This window comes from Peromyscus maniculatus, chromosome X (assembly GCF_049852395.1).
Source record: "Peromyscus maniculatus bairdii isolate BWxNUB_F1_BW_parent chromosome X, HU_Pman_BW_mat_3.1, whole genome shotgun sequence".
NCBI lineage: Eukaryota > Metazoa > Chordata > Mammalia > Rodentia > Cricetidae > Peromyscus > Peromyscus maniculatus.
This window is the reverse complement of record NC_134875.1, coordinates 120439482-120462395: the sequence shown is the minus strand read 5'-3', so window position 1 is coordinate 120462395 and position 22914 is coordinate 120439482. Positions and strand designations below refer to the sequence as shown.

Genomic DNA, 22914 nt, shown 5'->3' with positions numbered 1-22914 from the left:
CACGTGACAAGTAATTACCTGTGCTTCAGAGCTGCCCCTGCCATTTGCAGAGAACACTACCATCTACTGCCCACATCCCTGGAGAATCAGGGTTTCACTTCTGGCTTATGAACTATATTAGCTTAGATACAAGTCATCATTTGGCCATTTTCCTCAAACCTGTCCCTCCTTCCTAGCCCCTATCTGGCCAGTGGAGCTATCACTCACCCAGCTCCTTATGCTAGAAAACCTGGAGGTCTCCCAAGATTCCTCACTCCCTCCCCTCCTTCATATCCAATTGGCAACTGAGTTTTATGGATTCGACTTCATAAATCTGCAACCTGTTCATTCATTCATTACATATTCATTGTGTGCCAGGAGTATACAATGATGAACTGGATGAGACACCCCCAACCTCCAGCTTCAAGCAGCTTACCATCTTAATGGGGCATCTTGCAAATGAACAACCCATTCTCCAGCAAAGCAGTAAAAGCAAGACACAGGTAAGTAGAGTGCTGGGAGGGAACACTGGAGGGGTGGGTATATGAATCCTCTCGGGAAGCCTGGGTGGGGGTTCTCTTGGAAGTGCCCATGTGGAAATGTGAAAGATGTATGCTCTGTACCAGGTGAAGAAAGGAGTGGGGGTGTGTGTGTGCAAATTTCTGGAAGCAAGAACAGAATACAGTGGGAAACCAGGCAGTTCACTAAAACTGCCGAGATGAACCTCACTGCGTTCTGCTCTGCTCTCCAGCTGGGTCTTAATCCAGTAACTACGAAAGAAACCAGGCAGCACCGCCCTCCCCGTTGCTGACGGTCTATGCTGCAAGTCTCCTATCCCCTGGCCATTCATTCAGGGAGTATTTACTGAACACCCCCTCTGTGCAGGTATCCTGTTAACAGCGGCCTCAATAGTACTTCCACTCTTCGGGAGGTTTTTGAGCCACTGAAGACAGACCGTGAGGGAGCAATTCAAGAGTGCTGGAAACTGACACATAAGAAGTTAAGGACCCTTTAAAGACCCATCTGCCTAGCTGCCCACTGCTCACTTGGGGCCTTCAGGCCTGCTGCTACCTGCTGGTCCTTTCGGAAGGATGACAGAATGTTCTATTCACTGCCCGGAATGTCTCCTCCCCTCGCCCAAGGCCACTGCCTGACTCCGGCCAGCTCCAACACCGCGTCCTTCTCGCGTGGCCACACACATCGGCGCGCAGCTCTGCCGAGGGGGCTGACGCGTGCGCGCGGCCAGGAGGCTCTAGGGGGCAGACGCCATCCAGCCTCCCCGGCGCCTGGTGACTACCCCAGAGCAGCCGTCTCCCTAAGAGACCCCTACGGCCCGGCCGGAGAGCGCGCGACCGGGGTGACCGCCCCGCGCACACGTGGGCGCAGCCTGGAAGCCTCGGGGACCCTAGCCCATGGGGACGAGAGGAGACGTTATGCAGGAAGACCTCGGTCGAGGGGTCTTGCTCCCCGCCCGCACCCCTCACGGAGCCCCAGAGGGGGCAGGCGGGGACGAGCCCTGGCGGGGACGCGCGCTTCCATCGCCACGGCCGAGGTCCCCGCAGTGGCGCGGGGTGGCCGGAGGAGGGGCCGAGGGCGGGGCGGTCATAGCCTCCGCCACTCCCGGGCCCCCCCGGTGGCGGAGCGCCGCCTCCCCGGCCGTCCTCCCCCACCGCGCGCGCTCCGCCCGCCCCGGAGCCTCGCCCTCCGCCACGATGAGCAAATGAGCGCGAGCGAGGGCATGAAATTTCAATTCCACTCTGGGGAGAAAGTGCTGTGCTTCGAGCCTGACCCCACCAAGGCGCGAGTGCTGTACGATGCCAAGGTGCCGCCGCGGGGGGGACAGGGAGGAGGCGCGGGTCTGGGCCCCGGGAATGGGAGGCAAAGGGGCCCGCGGAGGACAAGTGGCTCGGAGTCCTGGACAGCCACCAGGGTGCGCCTCGGCCTGCGCGGAGCAGCCCGTGACGGCAGGGGACGCTGGCGAGACGCGTTACGCGCTCAACTGCCCTAACTAGGAAGAACTCACGACGCTTCCGTTTCTGCTTCCGCTTCCGGTCGTGTCGTGTCGTGTGTCGTGTCGCGTCGCTTACGCGGTTGCTAGGCCTGGATGGCGCTTTGATCGCTGAGCGCCAATTCGGGTGCCTGATGTAGGAGGACTGTCGCCTGAGGCCTCTGCTTTTGCGATAAGTCTCTCCTTGTCCGATGCGGTTTAGCGCCGCGTGGGCTCCCTCGAGGACACCTGACCATCTGACCCACCCACATCCTCAACCCCTCAACCCTGGCCTCTGTTATTGGCAGCTGTCAGCTGGTGACATAATGGTCCCGGACTCGAGACGAGTTTAGGATCAGAGGCATTTAACTGTCACCCTGGGGGGAGGGAGGGGCCCAGGGTTGCTCAGTCGCTTTGACTTTCTGAAGGGTTTGTAGGGGACCGACAGAGCTAGGGAAGAATCCAGTGTGGCCTATATCCAGCTCAGTCAGCAGGGGCTGAGCTATAGCTTGCAGTTTTCAGTTTCTAAGTGGTGGGCTTGAGTGGGCACCTAGTGCTCCGGAGCCCCCAAGAGGGTGAAAATCAGCGCGCTGGGGGTCGGGGCGAGCGTCAGTGTTTCCAGCCACCAAGGCGAAGTCCTTGGTGGCGGAGACAACTCGGAACAGCCCCAGGTGCGTCTTTAGCGATGTTTAAGTGGTGCTGTCCTGTGGGCCACCCCAAGATCTGGGCTGGGTTATGTACTCTGGTCTCTCTTGCAACTCTTATCACTGTTTAAATCCTTCGGCCTTTCCTGCAGCTTGCGGCATCGCTAAGGGGAGGGAGGGATGTGCCGGTTTACTTGTACTAGATGTCCCCTCGGGGGATGCAGGGCTATTAGGGGGATGGGAGAGAGTTGTGGAAGTCTCTAGCTAGCTTGGCTGGACACTGGACAAGGCAAGGTCAGAGTGACTACAACTCCCAGAGGTCTCAGGGCTGCTCTTTCTAGTCTGGGTCCTCGCTAATGACAAATCTACCGACCAATGGCTTCAGAAGCTTCACCCCGGTCTCAAACTCAAGAGACCAATCGTGGGTTGGTTGGACGGATGTTTCCTATTTTGAGGCAACCACTCAGGCAAAGGAAAAAATATGTTGAAGAATGTTACAACCCTGCTCTCTAAAAAGGGAACGAATCTAAAAAGGGAATGAGTTCTTTCTTTTCCTTTAAAAAGGGACTGTGATCTAGTTTTTTTTTTTTAACCTAACTTACAATTTTTGGATTGTTGTGCCACTCGTGAGCAGTATTTCCTGGTTTCAGATCGTCGATGTTATTGTCGGGAAAGACGAAAAGGGAAGAAAGATTCCAGAATATCTGATACATTTTAATGGTTGGAACAGAAGGTGAGTGAACTTGTTACAATCAGACTAAATAGTAATCTGCTTTGTAGCATACTAATTTTGTAGCCTTACGTTTTAGAAACACTTGTAGAAAAGTTTAATTTCCTGCTTTTGCTTTGTTTGTAAAGCTTTCGTATTCTGAGGCATAATTACTTTAAAGTCTGTTATGTATGTTTGGATTACCTGTGAGTAATCATTGGAAATCCTAGTAAGTGTAACTGAGTTTCCTTTGTGCTTTCTTGGTGCCCTTTTGGTGATTTTGAAGTCTTTATATGGCTTTCTAAAATGTAAGCAAGTCTGAGGCATTTCTTCACGATGCTTTTCAGAATTAATTTCATTTGTTTCGAAATACTGACTTACATCCTCTTCCTTTTCTCAACTAGTTGGGATAGATGGGCAGCCGAGGATCATGTGCTTCGTGATACAGATGAAAATCGGAGGTTACAGCGTAAATTGGCCAAAAAAGCAGTAGCTCGCCTGTAAGGATACAAAAACTTTGATGGAAGTGTTATTCAGTATGTTTTTTTACTGTGTTGGATTTTTATGATAAAAAAGTAATAAAATGACAGATTTCATTAATCTTACATATTTAAGGTAAATGAAGAGTTTCTATAGTATTCTATAGAATCATAGATGTTTTACAGAATGATTGTTGTCCATCTGGTAGAGGGGATTGCCATTACGTTTTGAAGTTTGATTTAAGAATTATTATTTATCATGTCCTCTGTGGAGTCCAACTCCTATACCAGTCTGAAATTTTATTTTAATTGTTTTTATCGTTTTCAGGAGAGGTACAGGAAGAAAGAAGAGGCGCTGTAGGTTGCCCGGTGTCGACTCTGTCTTAAAAACTGTGCCAATTAAAGAAAAAACTCAAAATGACGAAAACTGTGAGTGTCTTGACTTTATTTTCCTTAACTAAAACCATTTTCATGTAATCTCTTTAGACCTCCAAGACTGAGAGAAAGAGTCATTGAAATTATAGAAAGGGAAATAGTGCAAACTCATAATATACAGATGTTCTCCAGTTTAAGATTTTGCTGACTTTATGATGGTATGAAAATATACTATTTTCTTGTTCCAATTTCAGTACAATATGCAATAAAATACATGAGATATTTAATACTACCATAAGGTAAGCTTTGTTTCAATGAGTTTGCCCAACTGTCAGCTAATGTAAGTGTTCTGAGTACATTTAGAGTTGTCAGCTATGATATTCAGTAGACTACTTGTATTTTCATCAATTTAGGAATAACTCCATCATAAGGGAAGGAACATCCTTGTAACATGCACTCGGTTTATTTTAGACAATTACAGTAGCAGTCAATATGACCAGTCAGCATGTCAGTCTAAGACTCCGTGGGAGTCTTCCCAGTGACCACCTTCATCTCAGCCAGCAAGCCCGCACAGATCCTTTCTCACAGTCCATTTTCTTCTTGATACCTCCAGGGCCTTGCCACCACTTATGAATCCAACAGTGAACCATAGGATCCTAGCTGGTGAAACACTTTCAGATCATTAGCTCGTGTGATTTTTGTATCCATTGAAATTGGAGTTATATTTATCAAAATAAGTTTCTGTTCCGAAAGGTACAGTATTTGTGTTTAGGATTTAAAATGTATGCAGAACTGCAGACCATTCTTCTTAGTCAAGTGCATGCGCCACCTAAAAATTTGTAAATGTAAGGATTGTCAAAGTATGTAATGTGTGTTTGTCTGATGTTTTTGTTTTACATAGCAATAAGCAGTACCTGTCATGAAAGCTGTGGAGAAAAGAATGAAGAAATAAAAGAACATCGTCAGCGTCGTATTAAAGTAAAGACTAAAGCGGTACTGAAGTTTTTATTGTAGAAACTTTGTCTTTGGTATATATGGTAGTGGCAAAATTTTCAGGGTTGGAACTCTTTTCAAAAAATACATCTTTCAGATGAGTATTATGAATTTTCTATGACATTTAAAGAAAAGACAGCCTTTGTTTATAGTCACTGTGTGAGCATCATCTACTCTTTATACCCACAGACGTTTCCATAAACTATAATCTTTTTTTAAGTAAGATTGTGAACTAGATTTTATAATGATTAATTTTTAACTGTGCATAATAGAGATTGGCTTCTGCTTTCCTCCAAATTAGACATAAACCCCAATGGTAATCATAAATGAGGAAGAAACAAAAGTGACTTTGCAATCTAGTTAATGCTGTGAAAAGCACTTGAACACTTGGTATACCTATCTTTATGTCTTTGTGTTTTAATAGAGGACATGTGGCATGATATGACTGTTGTGAATAAACTAGCTTGGTTGCATAGCAGACTCATGTGGTAGCCATTCCCGTTGTTCTCATTAATTAAAAATGGAATTGTGATATTGCAGAAAAAAAAAGTATTGTCGCTGCGCTCAAGAAAGGACATGGATGAAAGAACTATAACCATAGATATCCCTGAAGTTCTCAAGAAGCAGCTTGAAGATGACTGTTACTATATCAACAGGAGGAAACGGGTATGCTGGAGGAATGGATTGTTCAGGGTGCTTTTACTTGGCTGCATTTTGTGGTCACAGTGTCAAACACTAGGCAGTGTGGAGCGATGGTGGTTTCATTTCCAATTTTGTACTTGATCCAGTTCTAAAACTGACTACCAATGGTGCTGGGTTCTTGTATAACTTAAGACTTGTATACCTTATGCTGTCCATTTGAGTCCTTCAAGGGGCTTTCCAGAATTCTGATACCTGGACTTCAACTAAGATTGGGATTTAAACCAGGAATGATGGTGCACACCTTTAATCCAAGCACTCAGAAGGTAGAGGCAGGTAGACCTCTTGAGTTCAAGGCTAGCCTGCTCTAAATAGAGAGTTCCAGGACAGCCAGAGTGACACAACACACCCTGTTTCAAAAAGAGAGGTGATAAGATGCTGCGGGCTGCAGGGATATATCATAAGAACTCAGCTGGTTCTGGCAAAGTCACTACCTGGAGAGATCAAGGATTTCCTTCAGAGGAAGCCAAATTCCAAGGAGCTTTTGATGTTACTTGGCTTGTTTTTATCAACTGTATTCTGTTATGAAAATCATGTATACCTTCATAATTTTCCCAATTGATTTTTCCCTAAGAAGGGCTAACAGTGTGGACTGATCACTCTCTGGACATACACATTCCAGGTATTTGGAGAACAGCCTCAGGAAAGGCTTCCTCTGGAATCAGATATCTCCCTTAGCCACTTTCAAGGACTAGCAGTAATAACAGCCCACATTCAAGTCTTCTGATTTAAGATAAATTCCACAAGGAGACACCACCTAGGTCAGGTGGATGTTAAGTAATAGCTTTACAAAATTTAGCTTGGACCCTCCTTTCTTACAGCCTTACTAACTTTATAGACCTCTAACTCCTTACCTAACCACTTCTAGGAATATTTAGATAACCTTCTGCACTAACAGCTATGCTCAGCCCAAACCCCAGTTCAAGCCTCCCTGTAATTATCACCATTGGCAGCATCCAGCCAGGTCTATCCCCAGACGGAGGGAAGTACCTTATCAGAGATACCTCTGTACTCTCTAAAAACAGACTTAAGCATCCAGGCTACCCGTTTGAGAAGGCCTGGCGGATGTGCCAATTAAGCTTAACTTCCTCCTTTCCCAAATCTTACCTTAGCTCCAGATATCCCTCTAACTATCACCAGAGGCATCTAGCTGTACACAGGTTGCCTAACGACCGAGCACACTTCCCCCCACCCTGCAGAAAAACGGCAGATAGCTTGGACAGATAGGAGCCACAGGAAAAAAGAAGGCAGTTTTATTTTTTCCCATTGACCTAGCAACTTACAGTCTTAACATTTTTCTACCAATGACGTTTAAGACTATAGTGAGCACATAAGATCCCTCTTCCTAGATATTACCCAAATTTAGCCTTTAGTTAATTCATTTCCCCATTAGTCACTTCCCTTTTGGGTTGCAAATGATAATTAACAATTACTGCCTCTCTATGTGATTCTTATCACCCCTCCATTTGACCCTGGAAGCCTGGCTTTGCACTGCCAAGGGATTACTCCTTGTAAGAGTGTGTGTGTGTGTGTGTGTGTGTGTGTGTGTGTGTGTGTGTGTATGTATATGTATATGTATATGTATATGTATATATATATATACACACACACATACATACATACATATACATATATATGTATGTATGTATATACGGGGACTTCCAGGGCACAAGGGGATGGAGAAGAGAAAAGAGAATGGAAGAAAAAGATGAGTAAGAACTTGAGAGGAACAAACGAGATGGGGAAGAACTACATTGAAGGGCTAGAAGAGAGTATTAGAGGAACGAGATGGAAAATGAGGAAGAGTCAGATGGGGAAATACTAGCTGGATAAGAACAAGGTGAAAAGGACCTAGATGAGGCAGAATTAAGACAAGAGAATTATGATAGAACTGAGAGGGAGCAGTAGAAAAATATGAAGAGAAATTAGGCAAGAAAGGAGCCAGACATGAGAACAGAACTGAAGCTGTGTATAAAGGATGTTATGCCAGAGGAATTAAAGCAAGTGGACTATAGAGCTCGGTATGCTGAGATTCTATTTCCCGAAAATAGTCCTCGCCGTTAGTAGTTCTTTCTCCTGAGCCCCTGGGATGTATAATATTAAGACTGGTCCCTCTAATATTATACAAGAATAAGATTGATAGATTGGGATTTAGTTGGTGGGATAGGGGCACCTCTCTTGGCTATACTTTGAGAGGTTTTCCCAGATTTTTGAATAGAATGCTAAGCCTGAGGATCACTACTTCTATGTATTCAAAACAGTAAGACTATAGTAGAATGCAAACATGATCAGTGGAAGGAGGGATTATTAAAGAGCTTCAAGACATATTTATTTAAGAGGTTCTTGAGCAGAACTGAGAACGTTCAACTGATAAAACCTTAGCTACTCCTGCTTGGAATATATGTCTGATTATAATGGAATGTGAGTATCAGATGATTATATTTTTCTTAACAGTTAGTGAAACTTCCATGCCAGACCAACATCATAACAATTTTGGAATCCTATGTGAAGCATTTTGCTATCAATGCAGCCTTTTCAGCCAATGAGAGGCCTCGTCACCATCATGCCATGATGCATACACACATGAATGTGCACTATGTCCCGGCAGAAAAGAAGTGAGTAGCTGGGGTATTGAGTCTTTGGAATTTGTCTTTGGTTTGGGTTTTGTTGTTATTATTGTTAAGTGTTTTGTTTAGTTTTGGCTTTGTGTGTGTGTGTGTGTGTGTGTGTGTGGTACGGGGATTGACTTTACCCTCAAGCATGCTAGGCAAATGCTCTTCCACTCATCTATACCCTCAGCTTTTTTTCTGTATATTACAGTTTAGAACAGTGGATCCTTTTCTCTGTTCCACTTTATTGAATTCATCTTTTATTTTGTAGCTGATTGGCTGATTATTCATTCAGTTGTCAGTGTAATATGAAATTATTGTGATTTTTGTGAAGTGTTTGATAATTCCGCATGAGACCTGGCTTGATTGTGCATGACCTTGTCACCAAGACCAGGATTTTCAGGGATACCACTTTGGACAAGAACTGTCTACGTGAGGAAGCAAACTGGGCAATGAGAACTGGATCAAAGGTTGCTTGTGACTGGTCATTTTTTAAAATTAATTTATGTATGTATGAGTTTGAGTGCAGGTGTGCCATGGCACACATCTGAAGGTCAGAAGGCAACCTCTGGTGTACGTCCTCACCTTCTGCCTTGGTTAGGACAGTCTCTGGTGGTGTTCACTGCTGGGTACACCACTCTGGCTAGTCTTTGAATTTCCAGAGATTTTTCTGTCTTGGTATCTTGTCTCCCCACAGGCACTCTGGGATTACAGAGTTGTGCACCACTGCATCTAGCTTTTAAGTCGATGTTGGGGATCCGAACTCAAGTTGTCAGGCTTGTACAGCAAGCACTTTTACCCGCTGAGCCACCTTCCCAGCCCCAAACAATGCTCTATTCTAGTCGAGTGGAGTTTCTCAAATCCCACTGTACCCTCATGACTTGGCAGGACCAGTGTTTGGGAGGTAGAGTATGGCAGTTAAAACAGGAGCCAGGAGCACTGGGCTGCTGGGACGCCTCATGTTATATTAAACCTGTCCACTTGTGTTACATGGATACATTTAAGTTATTAGCATACTGCCTGCATTTTATATTAGGACCTATATTTCCCTATTTTTTCATTATTAGCATCTATAGATTGTTCATTCTTTCTATATGGTAGTGGATATATAAGGTTTTAAAAGTCTGTTCTCAGCTGAGTGGCACACGCCTTTAATCCTAGCACTCAAGAGGCAGAGGCAGGTAGAGCTCTGTGAGCTTGAGGCTAGCCTGATCCACATAGTGAGTTCCACGCCAGCCAGGGCTACATGGTGAGACCCTGCCTCAAAATAAATAAATAAATAAAAATGAAGGTAAGTCTGCCCTCTTAAGAAATGTACACCTTCATTGCAAAGTTTGGAAAATACCTGTGACTTTACTGAGTCTCTGACGACTTATCTTTTCTTTCTCAATCCTCCTAGTGTTGACCTTTGTAAGGAGATGGTGGATGGACTACGAATTACCTTTGATTATACTCTCCCGTTGGTTTTGCTCTACCCATATGAACAAGCTCAATATAAAAAGGTGACATCGTCTAAATTTTTTCTTCCTATTAAGGAAAGTACCACCACAACTAATAGGTGAGTTAGACAATGTGGAAGTGCGCCTTCCCCCTCACGTGTCAGCATTGGCATGGCTAATGTCTTTTTGGAAGTATTTCATCTGCTGCTATGGGGGCCGGAATGTTTGGAGGAAGGGAAACATTGGGTGTTCTTTCTGGTACTTCCTTTTTATTCATGGGTAAGCTAGATCTTCACTCACATTCTCATGGTTGTGAAAGATTTTTCCCAAGTAAACATTCCAGGGTAGCCAAGCATGATGGCACGTGCCTGTCATCCTAGCATCCAAGAGGCTGAGGCAGGAGGACTGCTATGAATTTGGAGACAGATGGTCTCTAGAGGGAATTCCAGCTTAGTCAGGACTACATAGCAAGACCAGGACAGACAAAAGATTCCTGAGTAGATAGAACTTTATCAATGGAGTCTGAGCAGCTGTCCCATCTTTCAGAAGACAGGGAAGAGGGTAGAAGCACCATGGGCCAGAAGGGTGGAAAGTGAAAGTGCAGCTGACATCCCTCACTTGCTGCTACGTGATTTGGGGCAGCTTTTTCTGAGCCTCTTGCCTTCCCATCTGTAGTATGGAATGAATGTCGGTCTCCCTGGTGGGGAGCAGTTCCTGATATTGTTTGCAAGGGGCCAGCAACCTTTGGCCCTATGTATAGCTTAGTTCCCTACTTTTCTTTCACTACTGCTTTTCTTCCTTCTGTGCCTAAGCAGGCTTTGTTCTCTGCTCTGGCAGTGGGTGTGAGGATGGATCCATCCTCACCTAAAGTCTTTGCCCTTCATCTGTCTAAGGCATTCTGCCATGCCCTCTCTCTTTTCTTCCTGAATGTTGTGCCCGAGAGGAAAAACCCATTCTTTTCAAGTCGAGCTTGGAGAGTGAATGAGTTTAACTGGGGCTAGCTAGAGGAACATGTGCTACTTACAGGTAACTACACCACTGAAGAAGAGCCTTCCTCTCCCATTAACGGCTTAAGTATCCTCACAAAGGGGGAAGGCTCTGTGTTCCTTCTGAGCCCTACCGCCTTTCACAAGGGAATGTTAGTGGTTATGAGCATCTCATGGGGCTCATCACAGCTGCTCTGATTCCAAGAGGGCAGTGATCATGTCATGCCCAGAGGACTGAGTTTTCTAGCACTAAAGTAGCATCCCTCTATGTTAAACCACTCAGCATCTGCTCTTATCTACGGCTATCATGCTAGACTCTCATTTCCTGTGCCCTGCATTGACTGCCTTTCTTCTCCCTGTCTCTGTCGCTGTCTCTTTCTCTGTGTGTCTCTCATTTTCTCCCTCTCTTTTATGGTTCCTGACTCACTCTCTGCCCCTCTACTGTCTCTTTTTGGTGGCTTCTCTCTGTTCCTTTCCTCATGTCACTTTCGTCTTAGGCAAGAGCCAGCAAAACTCACTGGGGACCTGTGTTGAAGTCATAAATGGTCTACTTCACACCTGATGATTCCTAGAGTCCGGGGTAGACTTTGACATGCTTGGGCCATTTTCACATCCTGGCAGTTTTTACATTTTGAAGACATTGTGTCCTGGGGCTCATCCTGTGTGATGTAGGACACTTAGCAGTAACTCTGTTCTCTATCCTCTAGATAACAATATACCTGCCCTCACTTGTGACAACCCTATAATATCACCAGACACTGGCAATTGTTTTCTGGGCTAGGGCCAACCCCCACTCCCAAAAGCTCTTGTTCTAAAACATATAGAAGAGGTATTCTAGTCTCTAATAACAGCATGCCTTGCAGAGTTATAGTGACCTATCTATTTAGGGACTGTTTAAGAAAAATGTGTGTTGAATATATGTGGGGATACGTATTCGCTCCTCCCTCCGAGCTGGTTTGTGAATGTGCCTTTGGGAGGCCTTGCAGAAAACTTTAGAGGCCGCCAGTGACTCTGTCCTTCTTGCCCAGGAGCCAGGAGGAGCTGTCTCCTAGCCCGCCTTTGTTGAACCCATCCACACCACAGTCCACAGAGAGCCAGCCTCCTAGTGGTGAGCCAGCCACCCCCAAGAGGCGCAAAGCTGATCCAGAAGCCCTGCAGTCTCTGAGGCGGTCCACTCGCCACAGCACCAACTGTGACAGGCTCTCTGAGAGTAGCTCCTCACCTCAGCCCAAGCGCCGGCAGCAGGACACATCTGCCAACATGCCGAAGCTGTTTCTGCACTTGGAAAAGAGTGAGTTGCTCTAAGATCCCCAGGCCGGGGAAAGCTACCTTTTCCTTTGTTCCTAGGCTCCCTAAGTGGGTATTAAGTATGTGCTGTTCCTGGGACCTCACCCAAGTGCTCTAACCTTTGAAGAAGAGTAGAACATCCATAGGAAGATAGGGAGGCAACTGGCCAGGATAGCTCTGTGGATTGGGGAGGCAGGACCGGGCTCTGTGTTTAAGGTTGCCTTTCACCCGCCCTCTCTGCTACTTCTTGTAAGCTGGTGGAGTTATTGGAATCTTCAAGATGAATGGGGCTAGTAGAGTGTTACACTTTTCTTCCTGTTTTCAAGACTTACCTGTAAAACATCGGTTTGAATAAAGTGCTCAAATCAGAGGCTGGTTTTAGCAGAGCTTGGGAGATATAACTCATATGCTGTAAAAATTCAAAGTGATTTTTTTTTAGTATAGTTAGAATGGTGCAGCCATCTCCAAAATCAGTTCAGATATTTTCATCACAGAACAAAAGATCCTACATACATCAGCAACCATTCATTTGCCCTTCTCTACCTACTCTGGAAACTACCGATCTAGTTGGCACTTTGGAGTTGTTTATTTGGAACATTTTATGTAAATTGAATAATGTAAAATGTATGTCCATGATTAATGAGTTGATGGAATGAAAACTGGAATGGTTTAACTAGGAAATAAAATGAATAATAAATAAATAAATAATGATAAAATGAAGTGATATTTCTCTGACTTCCATACTACTCCAGTTTGTTCTTGGCATTATTTATTTAGGTAAAATCACATATAAAGTTAACCACATTTTTAAGATTTATTTTTGTGGATAGATGTTTTGCCTGCATCTATGTCCATGTACCATGGGGATGCTTGGTGCCCTCAGAGGCCAAAAGAGGGTGTCGGATCTAACCTGGAACTAGAGTTAGAGAGAATTGTGAGCTGCCCTGTGGGTGCTGGCAATTGAAGAGGATCCAATGCTCGTAGCCTCTGAGCTATCTCCCTCATCCAAGTTAATCATTTTAAAGTGACTAATTTAGTGGCCCTACCTTACTGTTTTCCCATTTAAAGTGTCTAATCCAGTGGCTTTTAATGTATTAACAGAGTTGTGCAACCATATCACAATCTGTTCCAAAACATGATCAGTTCTCCCCAAGAAACGCCATACCCATTAGCAGTCACCCCACCCACACCTCCTTAGAGCCATGAATCTCCTTTCTGTCCCTGGATTTTCCTATTCTGCATATTTCATATGAATGGAATCACAATACATGGCTCTGGGATGGGCCCCTTTCAGCTTACTTTTCAAGGTTGACTCATGTGGTAACATGTATCAGTAGCATGCTAAAAATGTTATTCCACGTGCTACTTTTTTGATAAGATGAGGATCATATTGCTAAAGGTTTGTAGCTTTTGAGAACTGATTTAGATTTGTGGTCTAGTGTTTATCTGGGTCCTAATGAGTGTCTCTAGTTCAGTCACTCTGTGACTTTATGGGTAAATAATTACGACTTTCTCTTTGGCAGAGACGCCTGTGCATAGCAGATCATCTTCCCCCATTCCTCTGACTCCAAGTAAGGAAGGAAGTGCTGTATTTGCTGGCTTCGAAGGGAGAAGAACCAATGAAATAAATGAGGTAGAGTGGTGGGCGTTCAACTCCAAAGGTTCTTTTACCCTTTGTGGTTGTTCACAGTCCTAAGTTCTTGAAGTATTATGTTGCTTTACAAAAGAATAGCGCACAAGGACAGAGAGGATTCAGTTTAATAGTCTGTTCTTGGTTTCAAATCTGAGGAAACTGCCGGGACTCCAGCTTTACAAGTATAATGACCTTTTACCCTAAAGATCATTCAGCTGTAGAAAGACTTGTATTTATGTTTTGTATAACATAGCAGTACTTTTATTCTTGAGTCTGAGAATACATAGTTTAGGTTTTGTGGGCCATGTGATGCCTATTAAGACCAATCAACTGCAAAGTAGCAAACAATATGTAAATGAGATAGATATTCTGTGTTTCAATAAACCATTATTGTGGACACTAAAATATGAACAGTATATGATATGGAGAAAATAAGAACGTTTGGGGTTGGAAGGTCTTTCAAAGGCTGTGTGTTATACCACACACGCTCATTAAGAAGTATATATAGTAGGACCGAGTCAGCCGAAACGGTCATCCAGTGGGAAGTTAGTGGGAAGCTAATCAAACAGTGTTGCACAAAGGGAATACAGGGTATCTCAAGAGCATCACAGACCGAGTACACGGCGGCCCCGAGACTGATAACCATAGTCCCCAGGGTGGGAAGAGCTGGCTTCTCAGGATCTTATTTTACCTTATTTTAGAGGAGAAACTGTCTTCCTTCTCCCTACATCAGGGTCTCAGGAAAAGGCTCCTAGTTGAGCAGTCCAGCCCTCAACAAAAAGCATAAACAGTTTTGGGGCAATATAGAAATAAGCATCAAACAATTGGATGAGATGTGAGCAGCAGGGTGTAGTTGCTGACTCATTTTTGACATCTGATTCTCCTCCACGGATAGTAACCCTCATAGTCATCTCTTTGAAAGCATGCTGAATGCCAGCATTGGGCTAGACTTTAAGCCCATTATCGTGAATGCCTGAGAACAGCCTTGCCACTACAGGCTGTGTGTTTAAGGGAAATAGTAGTTCTTCCTTTTTTTTTTTTAATTTTTATTCCTTGCTCATATATTATATCCTGACCTGGCAGTTTCCCCTCCCTCTGCTCTTCAAAAAAAAAAAAAAAAAAAAAAGAGCAGTGAGGTAAAGACCATTTCTACTTAGGTCAGTGCTGCCATCTAGTGGTTAATGGTAGAGCAGACTGCTTTGTGGTAAACTGGCGTTCAGCAGGCTCTAGGGACTCAAGAATCCATAGTGACTTTAAGGACCTCAAGGACTTCTTCCATGGTGGGTTTTAACCAGGACTATTTATCCAAATCCTTTATGTCCCTTTCTCCTATTACCAGCTGCCAATTGTGCCAGGGAAAGGGCTGGATGACAACGTTGCTGGTTAAGATGCACAGGTGGTTCTCATTACTGATTACAAATGCCTATCTGTGCCTTCTGATCTGCTGAAGCAGTTCTGAGTTTCCGCTGTGGGAACTGGGTTAGATGCTCGGTGGATGTGAAGACAGATAGTACTGACTGCCAAGGATAAGATAGGGAACCTACATGAAGGTCGTGAGGAGCTGAAGTGAAGCTGGGGCCTTCATTCTGGACTCCCACAGCACTTGTGAATGTCTCGTTTCTTTATTCGGATCAACTGTGCCAGCGTTTCTAATGTTTTACGGGTGGGACCCTTCTGCTTTTTCTCATAGAGGATTTCCTGCAACATTGTTTCTTCCGTGTTAATAGATTAGACATCCCCTATTCTGAAAGCTGGTTTGTTGATTGAGAAGGTACTGCTGGGGAAACTCGTCAGAGAGTTCTGAAAGACAGCTCTCGCTTTAAGCAAAGCCCCAAGTCCATCTGTAGTTCTGAACATCAGAGTAAAGGCAAAGAAACCAATTACCAGGTTGGCACTCGGAGATGATTCAAGTTCGTTTCCATAATGACTTAGATAGCAAGGAAACAAGGACTCGTGATACTCTTGCTAGTGTTTCCTGTGTAAGGGAACTGTGGTGATATAGATGTGAAATGTCCCCCAGAGGCTTGTGTGTTTGAACACTGGGTCCCCAGCTGGTAATGCTGTCTGGGAAGACTGTGGAACCTTCAGGAAGTGAAGCTTACTGGAGGAAGCAGATCACTGGGCCAAGCCTTTAGTTCCCTGCTCTCTCTGCTTCCTGACTTGACACAGTGTGAGCAGCTAGTCTTCTGATCCTGTCTGTATGCCTTCCCCACCGTTATGGAATGTCTCCCCAGATGATAATAGATGCTGAGAAGTTTAAATTCTAGGATCTTCTTTATCTAATTTTACATCCTTCTGGCCCTCACATTTATTTTTATAAGCTGGTGTTCATTAGGTAGCAATATGGTTTCATTCTCTCCATATGATTTAGTGTCATAATATTTAGATATCTAGAAATATCTCCATTTGGAGTAAAGGAAGCATTCATATGGTGGTTTTTTTTTTTTTGGTAGGTCCTGTCTTGGAAACTTGTGCCTGACAATTATCCGCCAGGAGACCAGCCCCCTCCCCCTTCATACATTTATGGTGCACAGCATTTACTGAGATTATTTGGTAAGATTCCCTGTTCTTTATGTCTTCTTTCCAGTTTTCATTTTATTAGCATCTATTATTTACAATAGTGGCTTTCACTATGATATTTTCATATGTGTATGGAATGCATGGTGATCATAGTCACTACCCCATTACCTCTCTTGTCCCTACTATTCATCCTTCTGTTTGCATGGTGTGTGTGTGTGTGTGTGTGTGTGTGTGTGTGTGTGTGTGTGTGTGTGTGTGTGTACCCAAATAATGAGTTTCGTTACAGTCGTTTATAGGTGCATGGGTGAGGAAGGAAGCAAGAGCAGTTTACCAGTGGCTTTGTCACTGATGAAAACGTCTCTCCCTCCTAACAACCATTCACATCCTATAAATTATGAAAGGGAAGTGGGGTCTCATGATGCTCTCAGCCTAGCAGCCTCATGTTGCTTGGCTCTTTTTTTAACCCTTGGATATCTTATAAGCATCTCACTAATGTGGATAGCTGGTTTCCTCTTCAAAGAAAAGGCATTGGGTATACTTTACATTTCATAAAAGTTGGGCTTGTAATCCTTGACTTTCCACTCTACTTTGTTCAGTAACTTACTGTTTGTTGATATAGGTGTTAATTTCAGTCCCGAAGGAGAAAGAGTAACCCAGGTGATCCCACAGTGAATCCTGTCCATTGTAACCTTCTACTGACTACATATGCTTTTGTTTTTAATCCAGTAAAACTTCCAGAAATCCTTGGGAAGATGTCCTTCTCTGAGAAGAATCTGAAGGCTTTACTGAAGCACTTTGATCTCTTTCTGAGGTATTTTTATTACCTTGTCACACCTACCTCTGCCAGCAAATGTGACTTTTCTAGGCTTAACTTTAGCACGCACAGAAGGTAGCTCTGATATTTTCCATATTGGGTGGTGGTGGTGGTGGTGGTGGTGGTGGTGTGTACTGACTGATAGGGTAAGTAGGAAGGGATTTTTTGGTTTGTTTGCTTGTTAGTTTCATGTTTCTTTTAGCCTTCATGTCTCCAGTTTCTGAGTCAAGCACACTGAGGTACATTTTCATGTCACTAGAAGAATCCAGCTGGATAACCTTGTAAGCAGAAAACGAATTTTCTGACGTACAAGTACTTAAGATTTACATTAATTTACATTTTTTTTCTTTAGGAGTACCATAGCCAGTGGCCTTTGTTGTTGGGTGTACCTAAGTTAACTTGAATATCAGCCTAGAACTATAACAAATCACTCCAAATATGTGCTGATATTTATGAATTCAGAGAAAGGTGTTGATTTCTTCACCTAATATAGCTAGTCATTTTCTTATCTAGTAGAATATTTGACCTGTGGATCTGATGCCCATATTTATTCCATTGTCCAGTTAGTCCCACTGTTCCATCCAGATGTTTGTTAGCTATGTCCTTACTTTGTCCTTCAAGGCTGGTCTTCACCTTGCCTCACCCAGCTCAGCCTAGCTACTAGACCTTAAAAGGAGCCATTTTCTTTCTACTGGGCCCCATTCTGAATGGTCTAGGATATTCAAGAGTAGAGAGTACTGTACCCAGAGAAATTAGTCTTAAAGTTTGAAAAGGTATTTTCTTACAGGGATTATTGAATAACATGTCCTTGAAAATAATTAGACTTTCCAACATTTTACTGAAAACAAGTTATAAAAATACTCTCTTCTCTCCCAAATGCCCCTTCAGACAAACCCACAATTCTATTTAACATAAAACTTTCTGCACTGAAAGCAAATGGTGTCGAGACTGCAAGTTAGTATAGGGAAGCATGCAGATTTTGAAGTATTCCTCATATAAAGCAGAAGTTAGGACTTCAGGAAATAACACAGGAAACATAGTCAACATAGGAAAATGTTTTAAAAATGTATCCAAGCTATGAGAGGGGAGATTGGGGTTTGATGTGATCAAGGTCTGTTGCAGGAAATTGTCAACGAGTAAATAAAAACCGTCTTTTAAAAAAAGTAGACAATGGCAGCAATTCAAATCAGCGAACTAAACAATGACCTTCAAGAAGGTGCAAACATAGAAAAAAAGCACTTAGCTGTCAAGTAATTTTTGACAATGGCTTCTTATTTAGAAAGGTGTGACAGTTTTAGGAATCTGGGCAGGTGGGAGATAGCAGGGTTAAGTCCTTCATGGTAGAACTCACAGCTGTCCAAATTTACTTGGAACGTGTTTTGTTTTCTATCTGGTGGGTTTGTTTGCTTTGTTTTATTGCTGTTTTGTTTTTGGAGATGGGGTATCACAAGGTAGTTCCAAGTGCTTAGATTATAGGCTGGAGCCACCAGGCATGCCTCTCACTTGGAATCCCATCATCAGCGTATTGCAGATTCTTAAGTGACTTGCCACTTTTTACCAGCCATCTGCAGACATACCAGTCTTTTGGGATGCTGTGGTACTGTCATCCAGACTTACAACTAACCTCTTGGTATGGCACATTAGTATCCAAAGGGCTGGTATTGGTAGTTTGTATAAGCTCTGTGAATTTCTTAAGTCACATTTATTGCATTTGCCATGTATTATTTTTAGAGTTTGAAAAACAGGAAATACTTATTGAGGTTATTTTTCACAGATGCATGTATGTAATCAGATTGCTACCTAATCAAGTTCAGGTTCTGTTTTCTGTTCTGTAACACTGATGATGAAGAGATTCAGATGCGTAGTGATTGACAGGAACTAGTTCAGTGGGTGCTGTGGAAGTAATCAAGTGAGAAGCAAGACTAGAAGCATGTTTTCTTCCCAGTACACAAACAAGGTGGAATGTGAAAGCGGGTTGAAAGCTAATACTTAGCTTCAGGGTGTTCAGTTCTTTGTATGGTGCTCATTAGTGCCTTTCTTTTGCTTTCTCTAGGTTTTTAGCAGAATACCATGATGACTTCTTCCCGGAGTCAGCTTATGTTGCTGCCTGTGAGGCACACTACAGCACCAAGAACCCCAGGGCAATTTATTAAAGTTTTCCTTGTTCTGGAAAAAATAGCTGCACTATGTGGCGTTATATTTTAGGTTCCAGGTGAAGTGTTAATGAGATGGTGGGCCTACCCCGGGGTTTCTCTGACAGGGGCAGGCTCTGTTGTTTGAGTTGCTCACATACTGTTATTTCTGTTAAGAATTACTTTCTGAGCTCAGCATGGTAGTCCATGCCTATCTGGGTCGATTTAATGAATGAATGAATGAATGAATGATTTTTTTAATGTAATGATTACTTCCTGGGTGCCTGAACGTATTCCAAAGTAACACTGCTGCACAAGCTGTGTGTGCTAGCAGGATAAAAACAGCCATAGCTGTGTTCATAGGGAAACGTTCATGAACGTATACTTAGGTTCAACATTGTTCTGGTAGCCATTGCAGTTGGTTGTTCACAAGAAGCACATTGTTTGATTATTTGTTAATGTTAAACAAAATGGTTTTGAAAACTTGTTTTCTGTTCAACAGATCTTAGCTTGTGCTTGGAAGCCACCAAGTATGCTCAAAGTATTTTAGGGGGGAATTGGTACTGATGGCAAAGGAGAACTTGCAACTGTGCCTCGCTTGTAGCAGTTCCCTATCTCAGAAACATTATTTTTCTTGCTCTAAATAAAGCATTGCCTGTCTTGTTTGAGATTTTACAGCCATACTCTGCTATGTAATGTTATAGTTCCTTTTCTATAAAATGTTATTTTGGGTGATCTAAATAAAGCTTTGCCAGTTTTGTTTGAAAGAAGCAAGAGAAGCTTTGCTCTGGCCTTCCCCGTTCTTTTTATTGCAGGGCAACAGTGGGGTAACCTTTGCTCACAACTTCTGTGTCTCTTTGTACCCTTTTGTCCCTCCCTTTTTTGCTTTGGCCTCTCTTTGCATCATGACTATTGGTGGCTATGAGAAGTCACTGTGACTCTGTGCCAACTTGTGGCTGTTTTGTGGGCCCTCACGGGCCCAACACAGATTTATCCTTCTCTAAGTTTACCAGCTCACATGCTCTGCAGTCATCCTTTTAATCTTCATTTTCCTCTTTTGCATACCTTCCCCCTCTATGGTTTAGAGAGGTCTAAATGACTAGAAAGGATACCGATGTCACAAAAGCATTAAACATTAGCACTTGTCTTCTCTTATGGCTCAGCTCAGTTGACTTTAATTTTGAAAGGCCATTGTTCATGAAGAACAAGAGCCTTAAGGACTTTTAACTAGAACTGGTTCCATTAAAGTGCCTTGTGCATCACTGACTACTAAGATTCACTACCTCTAGATTGCCTGAGTGTAGACATCTTCCTTTCTGCAATTAGTTGCTAACAGATTCAGGTTTGTGGAGACTGATTGGAGCAGCCTGCAAGGTTTTGGTAGATATGATTTTTTAATCTTAATTGCCAATGTGATGGATTTAGAATTACTGTGGAAACACTTCTGGGTGTGTCTATGACACCATTTCAGAAAAGTTTTAACTGAAGAGAAAAGACCCATCTTGAATATGACCAGCACCATGCAATGGACTGGGGTTCCCAATGCAGTGAAAAGGAGAAAGTAAGTGATACCCCAGCATTCATTTCTTTCTACTTCCTGACTCCATGTGTAATACATATGTATTGCCAGTGACTTCATGTTCCTGCTGCTGTGCCTTCTCTGCCATAATGGACTGGACCATCAAACTGGGAGCCAAAGTCAATGCTTTTCTCAGGTACTTTGTCACAGCAAGCACAAACGTAGCTGATACAGGACATTGGAACTAAGAAGTGGTGCTGTTGTGTTAAGCCTGACCATGTGGGTCATGGGCATTTGGAATGGGTTTAAAGCTAAGCGTTTGGAACTTTGAGCCAGAGAAATCTTAAGAGTGCTGTAAGCAGAATTTAATATGCTATTCTGGTGCTGTTTTTGAAAACTCAAATGCCAAGAAAAGCATGGACAGTGGAGATCTGGCTCATGGGGTTTTGGAGAGGAAGAGACTCTGTTGAGAATTGAGCTTCAGGCTATTTGTGTGAGAATCTGGCAAAGAATCTGGTATCCGTCCATGTCATCGGTGACATGTCTTGGGAACTTGAGTGTGGCTAGATTCTATAGTAATGAGCTCCTTTGCTTGGTGGAAGGAATCTGAGGATAGGTTAGCATTCGGGCTGTGTCTTGTTTACTGGCTTTTGCTGTCATCCAGGGCTCCAGTGAAGGAAAGCACAAATGAGGCAAAAGAAGACAGATGTGTCAGCTTGGTGGGGAACAGAATGAGTTTAAAGGGACAGGCAAGATAGATGCAGAGAAAGCAGCTGGAATTGTTAAAAGAGATTAGCAGCATTAAAGAGAAATCTTGTGCTCTGCATTAGACATTAGGGAAGGTATTCTGAAAGCAAGACCCCACCTAATAAACACTCCATTTTGTGAAAATATGAATTCATTTGAAAGGAGAAATCCTAAACTAAGACTATTGCTGAAGGGATTTTCTACTTCTGGAAAGCTGTTACCCAGGGAAGCCTTTCCCCATGGTCTACACACAAAACGCCAATATACTAGTCTATGGAGGCCAGGTCACAGCAGAACTGTGTAATGTCACCCACATGGTACCAGCATACAGGTGTGAAAGATGCAAGACTGAAGGGGTCATGGAAACTTGCACTAGAGTTCCAGAAAGCACCAAGACCAGGCAATGTGTAGCCGGGTTGGAATCTCTGTAAGTAAGCCCTGAGAAGCCATTATGTGAAGATGTGAAAATGAAGTCCAAGCTTTAGTGTGGACCCCAGGATGTTGGAGATGCCTGAACTGTGGCTCCTTGCCTAAGGGAAGCTGCAAGACTGGAGTGGAGCCAGCCCAAGACAGAAGCTGTGTGTGCTGCAAATGGCCGAGCTGGAGAGCTGGGACTACCAAAGCTCTTTGAAGCCCAGATGAGCACCAGATGCTGGACATAGAGCTGCAGGATTTGGTGTTTGCTCTGCTAGGTGTTGGTCTTTTCTTTGGTCTCATCTTTCCTTGTCGTACTCCCCATTCTTCCTTTTGGGAATGGGGATGTTTATTCTTTGCCATTGTATGTTGAAACTTTGTAAGTTGTTGGTTTTATAGAAGTTTACAAGTAAGAGATTGCCTTGAGTCTCAGATAAGACTTTGGACTGTTTAACACTGCTGGGACTGTTAAAGACTATGGGCAGTTTTAGAGAAGGACTAAATGCATTTTGGAATATGAGATGAAAATGAGAATTTAGGGGCCAGAGGTGGAATGTTATGATGTAGTGATGTGTTCAGGTGTCAGGTTGGCCAGGGGTAGATTAGTGATGGTTAATCTTGATTGTCAACTTGGTTGGATTCAGAATCACCCTGGAAACACAACTGTGGATATGACTCTATGAAGGTGCTTCCAAAGAAGTTTAACTGAAGAGAGAAGACCCACCCTAAATGTGGGTGGCACCATTCCATGAGTTGGGGGGTCTCAGACTGAATAAAAATGACAGAGTGGAATACCAAAATTCATCTCTGCTTCCTGACTGCGAGCCTTGCTGCCATGACTTCCCCCATCGTGATGGACTGTGTCGCTTCAAACTGTAAGCCAAAATAAACTCTTCCTTCCTTAAGGTGCTTTTGTCAGGTCTTTTGTGACAGTCATGAGTGGGGGAGG

At 43.5% G+C, this 22914-nt stretch overlaps 1 protein-coding gene and 1 long non-coding RNA gene across 6 annotated transcripts in view; one reads left to right on the top strand and one right to left on the bottom strand.

The window, feature by feature from the left end:
- LOC121825877 (uncharacterized) overlaps positions 1 to 1410 on the bottom strand; it is a 31191-nt gene extending 29781 nt beyond the window's left edge. Inside the window, exon 1 of the long non-coding RNA XR_006068245.2 lies at positions 1051 to 1410. This is a non-coding gene — a long non-coding RNA (uncharacterized LOC121825877). The remainder of the gene's footprint in view (positions 1 to 1050) is intronic.
- Msl3 (MSL complex subunit 3) lies at positions 105 to 22870 on the top strand. 5 transcript variants are annotated; one of them, XM_076562096.1, is made up of 13 exons: positions 105 to 482; positions 3261 to 3343; positions 3724 to 3819; positions 4127 to 4227; positions 5075 to 5166; positions 5707 to 5832; positions 8320 to 8480; positions 9874 to 10032; positions 11928 to 12190; positions 13710 to 13819; positions 16273 to 16372; positions 17066 to 17150; positions 19207 to 22870. In XM_076562096.1, the coding sequence occupies exons 1-13, from the start codon at positions 423 to 425 to the stop codon at positions 19304 to 19306; spliced, it is 1536 nt and encodes a 511-aa protein (XP_076418211.1). In that variant the 5' UTR covers positions 105 to 422; the 3' UTR covers positions 19307 to 22870. The 5 variants fall into 5 exon arrangements, with proteins under 5 accessions (XP_076418211.1, XP_006994379.1, XP_076418212.1 ...); XM_006994317.4 differs by lacking the exon at positions 105 to 482 and adding an exon at positions 1532 to 1801; XM_076562097.1 differs by lacking the exon at positions 105 to 482 and adding an exon at positions 2015 to 2637.
- Positions 22871 to 22914: the final 44 nt, after the last annotated feature.

What these genes read in the sequence shown, in the direction of transcription:
- Msl3 (XM_006994317.4), top strand. Translation starts at nt 1,700, where the DNA reads ATGAGCGCGAGCGAGGGCATGAAATTTCAATTCCACTCTGGGGAGAAA. An exon ending in GAGTGCTGTACGATGCCAAG is followed by an intron (nt 1,802 to 3,260) that starts GTGCCGCCGCGG and finishes TCCTGGTTTCAG; the next exon opens with ATCGTCGATGTTATTGTCGG. An exon ending in TTTAATGGTTGGAACAGAAG is followed by an intron (nt 3,344 to 3,723) that starts GTGAGTGAACTT and finishes TTTCTCAACTAG; the next exon opens with TTGGGATAGATGGGCAGCCG.